This window comes from Pseudophryne corroboree, chromosome 4 (assembly GCF_028390025.1).
Source record: "Pseudophryne corroboree isolate aPseCor3 chromosome 4, aPseCor3.hap2, whole genome shotgun sequence".
NCBI lineage: Eukaryota > Metazoa > Chordata > Amphibia > Anura > Myobatrachidae > Pseudophryne > Pseudophryne corroboree.
Window position 1 is genome coordinate 697971361 of NC_086447.1, and position 8751 is coordinate 697980111.

The following is an 8751-nucleotide window of genomic DNA, read 5'->3' on the forward strand; positions in this document are numbered from 1 at the left end:
GGCATTCCAGAGGGCACAGGATAGGGGGTATGAGTTTGTGGGAGAGATGTGAATGAGATTATCAGGGTTGCTGTAGCGATGAGGTGAGATTAACTTTGAGGGCAGGGATGATGAGAGAGTAGTGATGGTACGGGTGCCTGAGCTAGGAGGGGAAACTGCAGGAGGTGGGCAGGGAGGGAGGTCAGTGTGATGTGGATGGGGGTATGGGGAGGTGACAGGGATGGGAGAGAGGGAGCAGGGCTGAGTTGTGGGGTAGCAGGACCATGGGGCAGAGGTAAATGAAAGTGGGGTAACAGGAAAGGAGGGGGAAGGAAACAGAGGGATGGAGGGGAGACAGAGGAGGAGGTGTAGGAGACTAGGGTGGAAGGATAAAGATACATTATTAGGTAGACACTGAGTGATGTGGGGATTATAAGAAAGCCTTGACAGTGTTAAGTAGGTAAATAGGTTGAGGGAAAGTGGAAGTAGGAGAGGAGACTGTAAGGGAATCAGAGCAGAAGAATTGCAGAAATGCAGGTGAGAAAAGCAGTGTAGGCTCAATGGGTGTAGATTTAGTATGAAATGAGTCAAAAGCGTAGATAAAGTGGGTGCAGAAATGTATTTGGGCTGTAAGAAATGAAAGGATTGTGAGAGGGTTAAGAAGCAATGGTAATTCTGTTAGATTTTTTAAGTGTTTGTAGATGAGAAGATGAACTTACAATTGTCCCAAAGAAGATCTTTGTGATCCTGATTATGGATGGAAACCAGATCTTACATATGTTCTTTTCTGCAAATGGGTTGCATAGTGTTCACAGAGTGAAAGTTGGAGGGTGATAAATTTGCATATACAGTTGATATTGATAAGTAGTTCATCTGTTGTTGTTTGAGGTTTTCTTGCAGTTTTTCATCCAGTTTAAGTCCAGGCTTTGATATTAAAATTATATATCTGCTCCCTTTGAGCCTCCTCCCTTAGAGTCCTACACCCTGGATCAATCAGCCAAGTATACTCTAATATGAACTAACATTAACATGTGTAAAGTATAGGTTCACTGATTAAAACCCCACCCATTGCCCAACACCCGCTGGTGGGCAATAAAGCTAAAACAAACAAATAATGATATGGGAGGAGGACATCCCAAATTCCCCAAATATCTAACAATTCAACAGGCTAAATTCTGCACAAAACAATAACTCTAGATTACCTAAGCAAACAGACACTGCAGAGTATAGTATCCTACATCACTGTGCAGCTGCTGAGAGTTGTAGTAATTGTTTTGATTACCTAAGCAAACAGACACTGCAGAGTATAGTATCCTAGATCACTGTGCAGCTGCTGAGAGTTGTAGTAATTGTTTTGATTACCTGTAGGTGAGAGAATAAGATGTTAGGAGGAGATCGCAGTCCTTTTCCTACTGTATTTCATCCAGGCTAAGTCCAGGCTTTGATATTAAAATTATATATCTGCTCCCTTTGAGCCCTCCTCCCTTAGAGTCCTACACCCTGGATTAATCAGCCACATGCAATATGCAACATGCAATACGGACGCAAGATTTAGAAGACTTTAAAACCTGTGTTGTGGTGACTCCACCCAGAAGGAAATTGGGAGTCAGTGTTGAAAATAAAGATTTTTATCCCAGGAATTGAAGGATGGAATTTTCACGTATTTGCACTGGTAGATTTGGCAGATAACTCGGTAAAGGACAAAATAAGATTTGTCTTGAAGATCTGTGATAAAGAACCTGAGTGAATGTGGCAATATAAATCTTCGCTGCCAAATTCTTGGCTACTTTCTGAGAACTTTTATTAGCTATACCTTATACTTGGTGAAATAAAATGGGATCAGTACATTCATTTACAGATGCTCCTAATTGTGCACCCACTAATTTTCCTTTGCTGGTAATATACACTAAGCTGAACACCATGTAAAGACCAGCTAGTTTTTCCAGTTAAGATAAATGTTCATAAAATATAATAAGTACTTGTGTATGTATAGAATATTATAATATCATTTATGTGGGTTTCTTGTTCATAAAAATCAGTGCATTAACTTAAACTAGAATCACTTGACTTGGTTCCTGATTCTGAGATGGATGCAAACAGGATTTCTACCCGGCTGACTGTACATGTATCTGAGTCGCACTTTACTTGTCCCGCAGTGGTCCTACAGCGGCGGTCACAGAGATGATTTATTTGCAAAGTGATTGACAGGGAGTATTTTGGGGCATGTTTCAGCCTGTGACTGCGATCCTGTATGCAGCTGCAATGGTTCTGGTGTCTTCCTCCCTGTGACCCTGCTGTGCGACGATAGGGCGACTCAGTAGTTCCATAATCGACTGATCTGCAAAGAGACACTGTGCCTTCGTATGCAGCTGCTGGGACTTCCAAAGCCTCCAGTGGGCATCTCAGTACATATCCAGGTGGCTGCGGCGTTTGCATATTTTATAGCACAGTCGCTGCGTAGACATTTGCAGCTGTGCATACAGTAGCGTACATCACTGCATCAGGCCCATCATCCAAATAGGCTGCAGTCAATAGCATAACTTACTGTGGGGCAGATTTATTAAGCTCGGTGAAGTGATAAATTGGAAGGTGATAAGCGATCAGCCAGGCAGCTCCTAACTGTCATTTTTCAAACCCAGCCTGTAACTTGGAAGTTAGGATCTGATTGGCTGGTCCTTTATCACCTTCCACTTTATCATTTCACCGAGCTTAATAAATGTGCCCCTGTGTATTCTGTGTTTGTTTTTTTGCACCAATATCTCTTTCTTCCTGCGCTACTATGGCATGCAATAAAAGCTCACAGGAGTTATTATTCCTATATACATAAACATGCAGTGTTTTATTGTACCAACATGGCTATCTACAGCTCTTATCTGTAAATGTTTGTTTAACTCTTTATTTTCATTGACAATAGTATAGAGCCCGCTATCCAATCTCTTCATCAGAAGGTTATAGTGGTACATGAATTTTCTGAATTAAATTCTAAAAAATAAGAAAGGCTCAAAAAATCAAATAAGACGCTTTCTTTAATAAATGTTCAGAAAAAGTATATCCTTTAGTTTGTTCTTGGATTTATTAGGTTTGTTTTGTCTATTTTTATGACTTGTTTTGATGTTTTTTGAAGATTGGAACAGCTTTATTGTAAAATATATGCAGAAGTTTAAAGGGTTCACTGAGTGGCTGTGTTGTTTCTGTTGACATTAGGTCCATGGGTCATTCCACGTCAAGTGGACCAAGGGCCTAATTCAGAGCTGATCGCTGGGCTGCTAATTCTGCTGTCCTGTGATCAGATAGTTACCGCCCAAGGAGAGTGTAAATTCGCCCCTGCACGTGTGCGATCGTATGTGTACGCCGTGCTACAAATATCCCTCAGTCAGCAGACAGCTACAAATCCGGTTGCACCTCACTCACCATCGAATGTTTTTACCAGTGTGTGCAGTCTGTGCACAGCCCAGGACTTACTCCTACAGGCTGATCGGGTCCAGAGCTGACGTCACACACCCTCCCTGAAAATTCTTTGGAACGCCTGCGTTTTCCCCGACACTCCCAGAAAATGGTTAGTTACCACCCCCAAAAGTCCTCTTCCTGTCAATCAGCATGCAAATGGATGTGCGATTTAAATTTTCGCACCAGATTGTCGCTGTTCGGCGATGCCTGTTGTATGGGGACGTGCATGTGCATTGCAGTGCATACGCATGCACAGTCTATCGATAATCGCCCACTGTGTGAAAACGCACAGCAGCGATCAGTTCTGAATCGGGCCCCAAGTTTGAAGATTCCCAAGCCTGAATGACAGGTGCACACATACCCACATTGAGATGCATCCTTCCTCTTCTTACCTGCGACTGGGTCGCGGTGCGAATTTGCCACGATTAGGACTATTCGTGCCCGGGTGCAACCTTTTCGTGGAAGCATACACACCCATGCGATCCTATAGATCACAGGTGCGTGCACAGTGCATGCGCACATTAACGGGCATTCTAATCACGGCAGACAAGTCGTGTTTCAGATGAGGCTGGGCATATCTGTAGTTTTGTTACCATCGCATATTGTGAACTAACATTTTCCCAAAGTTAGTCTGACAAATATGCCAACCTCCATGTAAAATGTTATCAAAACTGGAGATGGTCAGGTGGGGACCCCTGGTCCACCTGACATGGAATGACCCGCTTATATTGTTGTTTTATGGTGCATTATTTTGCAATCAATGTGAATTTCCGACACTATTTATAATTACAACTTTTGCCTGGCATCATATCAAGAGCCTCCAACTTTTTACAAAAAAAGTAAATGAATGCAATGCTAGTATGGTATATTTATATTATTCTTGTGTTCATAAAAGCAGATGAACACTACAAAACTCTTCCTGCAGCCCACACTGAACACTGCCTGGCCTCTTTATATCCTAAGCATTGATTATTATTATTCTCATCTATGCAGGCAATGTGAAAGGACCATCCGTGAGAACATCTGCCCTTGGCACAGAGTCCCATCATTACGCAGCCAATCAAAGATTCTATTATTGAAAGCTTTCTGCGAGTTCTACTGAAGGCATATGACACTGAATACCCAAAGATGAAGATCTGTTTTTACATACTGTCTCCTCTATTTTTCTTCTCTTTCTATGCAACTGTAAATTAATGATTTGTGGAGTATTTGGTATTTAGGTATACATGTGTCATTTGTATAAATAAGTATAAACATTATTAGGACAAGGCACGTTTCTATGCTTTTTATATAAGAGTGTAAAAGTTCCCCTGTTCCGGAGTGTAATTGTTACACTGCACATTTCCTGAAAAACATATGGCAGCTCCACTGAATGGTTATGTCCACTGCTCTGCGTGTAAATCACCACATTAATGTCAACCATTGAGTCTGTGTTTCCCAGTTTTCTTAGGGTGACCATTATAGCATTCACTTGGAGGCCATTTTGCAGCATCACTGACAGTAACTGTATGCACATTGTTTTCTGTCTGTGTATGAAGCGAGACCTTTTAAACCATCTAATGCTAAAAGAACAAGCAAAGGATCACAATTGAAGTAACACAGACATTCTCTAAGCATCTAATGAGATAAAAGTTCTCTCTGAATTTAATTAAAATTACTTCTAATACTTATGAAACACCATTTTGGGATCATTTCACCTCAGTTCTTACAGCCACATCTGAAAGCTGCGCATACACATGACATGTGTTATGCAGCATATCTGATCATGATTTATCTTGCATTGTATCAGCCAACAAAGTTTTTGCAGTCAGCTCATGGGTACAAGAAAATCGACTGATTGTCTCATGATGTCATACATTGCCTGTTCCCATAATCGTCTGCTGAAATATGACAATAATTATTTGTTTTCAGTTAGAGTTAGATGTACCAAACATCCTGATAAACAGTAACAGGAGTTATCATAACTTACAAAATAGTTTATATTACAAGAAAGGTATGTGTACTGTACCTTATATTCTGCACATACAAATAGTTGGGTACTGTAAATACATCCTGTATAACATTGAAAATAGCACTAAGGGAAAGGTCACACAAAGCATTAAACTGTGGAAAATCAGGTGAAGTAGATTTTAATATATTGGAAATATTTCTTCCTAGGGATCGACTCCAAAACATGACATCCAACTAAGGTGTTTATTCTATGCTTTCCTTTGCTTTCTGAACTATTATTAGAACCAGGGATGTAACTTGCATCTCTGAGCCCCATAGCCAAAGTTCCCAGAATGTGTACTTAGGCAATGTGTACCTAGGCCATGCATGTACAGTGGAACACTGTATCGGTATTCAGTTCCATTGGGGGCACTCCAATAGAAAAAACCCATTACTCACTTTTTACACTTGTGAGTAAGGCAAATCTGTAGGTATCAGTGTAGTCATTTTCTGAGTCAAATAAAGAACATTTTGATTTCAGTGTAAAGTTCATCAGTTACATTCTCCATTTTGGTCTCTGTTATAATAATTCCCAATAAGATATTTGTTCTTAAAATTCCAGGACATGACAGACATTTAATGTATTAGAAATTAATAGTTTCAGGTGGTGGGAGGACACCTAACATGTTGACTTATCATAGTGAATGCCTACAAGTAAATATCTAACACAGCTGCTCTGTACTGTACAGCATACAGTACCTCCATTTTGACAACAGAAAAGCCACTATGTACCAAGAAGGAAACGCTACTCATAAATAATATCTTGTTGACTCTACTCATATATAATATCTTGTCGACTCTACTCATATATAATATCTTGTCGTGTGTTCATGCTTTTAATGGAAGGACATGCTTTACTTGATATTCATAATCCTGTTTGCTGTTCTGTTCAGGAAGAATAGTAGTTATCATTTCGCTACACTAAAGGAAGCTATTAATATTTGAAAAATATGTATACAGTAGCTAGAAATTCACCAACATGCCAAATCGAACTTACTTTGGGACAGGAACCTCATTCTATGTAAATACAGTTTTATTATTGAAGAATTCAACACAGTATTTGGCGGTTAGGTGGCCTTGAAGATTTAAAGAAATATTTTTTTCTTGAAGGAAATTCTCTTATATTTATATTACAGTTCTCATTCTTACCAATTGTTGTCAAACCACATCTTTTGTCTATATGAAATAAGCTTCAGCTATACATAAGTAAGGCCTTATGTCCTTACGCCAACCAATACGGTTACTATTTCAATTGGTGGTTTCAAAGTAAATATAAAAAAATACAAAACCGCTTTCTCTCTAGCACAATATATCATGAGATCAGAATATTTTTTTAATTGCTTGCAAAAGAATGGTTTATATTTTTTGAAAAAAGCTGGGATGGGGGAGGGTGCGAGCCTCTAGTTTGCTACAAGAAGGACAATGGTGGATTATCTTTCTTGGCCAATAAGTTGGTTCAAATATACTTTATAAGATAGAATTTGAATTAAAAAAAAGTTACAAGAAGTGGAAGCCATGTTCACCTTTCTACCTCAGTCCCATCTGCCATAGTACTGACTCTATAGTCAGCTCCATTACAGCTGCAGTGGTCATCCGGATATATGAAGGGAGCGCAATTTAATAACTCTCAGTTTCAGAGGTAGACATTTGGCTGTATTTTCTTTCTATTATTTTGGTCCCTTGTAAAATGATTCACGAATATTACATTGTACACATACTTCTATGTGTCACTGCAAATAAATATGACAGTACTTCAGATATATATGTATATATATATATGGTTCTTTGTTATTTCACACTTTGTGATAATACGTGCTGATATCCACTATACCGCCTGCTGTGGCAACATGCTGAAACCCAGTCTGTTGTATACTCAATAAACTGCCTTTTTAACACAAGATGGATTCAGTCATTTCAAGGGGCTAAGCACAAAATGTTTGTGATAAAAGAAGGGCACTCTTGCTTTTGTTATAGTAGTCGGTCAAATGTTCAAAAAAAGGTAACGTGTTCTACCTCAATATACCTCAAGTCTCTGAGCAGACAGGAAGGTTGTTTTATTTTATTCATAACACATCAATCTCAATATTGATCTGGCTGTGTAAGATCCTGGAGGGGAAAAAATCATTTTCAAGAATGTTTTCTCCATTGAATTTAGGTCTCTGGTTACATGGTAATGGAGTGAAAGAATATTAAGGAAATGTTTCTATTAAATTTGAACATGTTTTTTCATTTTCCACAGTTCCTTCACCTTCACAGGCAATCGAGAATGTAAATAACCCAGCGAGAGCTGTTTGTAAAATCACATTCCTTGTGCATTTTAAAAAAACATTTTTCAGTGACATGGTAACCAAAGGCTTATATCCCCATATCCCCAAAGTAAACTCAGAAGTCATTATCATTAAATCAACTTCTTCACTCACCATGTTCAGTATATCTCTGTGTGTAATCAGGAGGTCGCCTTTTCCCATTTTGTAAACCAGACAACTATAAAAGGCCTATAATTATTTAATAGGGAAATTAATTTTAATTTCCCAAATAAATAAAATATATACTGTAGGAAATATACATTTTACAATGCATTGACTGGGGTCACAGCAGTTTTTTCTTTATATATTTCATCTGTGTGTAGCCAGTTTTATATACCTGTAAATTATTTTGAGAAAATAAATTTGCTAATCTTGCGGGAGGCATTGACCTGTCCACTGATTATTAACTCAACATTATTTTGTTGAGATTAAGTTAGGGGGGGTAATCATTTGCCTACTGTAATTTACAAGCAGTTTGTCGTTCTACTGTAATTTACACCAGGTGAATAAATTCCCTGGGGCTATCCAATTAGCTCTGCAGGCAACCTGATACCAGCTTTTATAAAAAAAATTAAGTGCACTGTTTTCGCGATTCTCCATGGGGGGGGGGTTCAATTGTTTTTAAAGTCGCAATAATTAATGGGCAGCCATTATTGCAATTCAATTGTTTTGATGGCCCTTTAATTATTGCGCCCAATTAGACAGGGTTTAGCTGTGTAAAGTGGCAAAACCCAACTAATCTAAGGGGCGAGACAGTAGAAGTGCTGTTTGGGAGCCCAAACACTTGACATTTTTCACATTTCAACTTGCCATCTCCGTGGGGTGCGAGCTGAAATATGTTTGCCATGGCTAATGGGCGTCTGATTGGAGCAACAATTGAATAGCTCCGATAGACGTCCATTAGTTTAGACGCCCAGAAAATCAAGTGAATCCCCCCGTGTGTGTATTCGGCCAAAACCCGTTTTTACTGACTGAAAAATTACTGCAGTCAATTGAATCCCCCCCCCCCTAGGGCTGCTAGTGGCTTAGG

At 39.2% G+C, this 8751-nt stretch overlaps 1 protein-coding gene across 6 annotated transcripts in view; it reads left to right on the forward strand.

Moving 5' to 3' along the window:
• Positions 1–7313, forward strand: part of UTRN (utrophin) — a 1167552-nt gene extending 1160239 nt beyond the window's left edge. For all 6 annotated transcript variants that reach the window (XM_063917938.1, XM_063917937.1, XM_063917939.1 and 3 more), the window contains one exon: positions 4420–7313. In XM_063917938.1, the coding sequence (XP_063774008.1) occupies positions 4420–4428 (9 nt within the window). In that variant the 3' untranslated portion in view covers positions 4429–7313. The remainder of the gene's footprint in view (positions 1–4419) is intronic.
• Positions 7314–8751: the final 1438 nt, after the last annotated feature.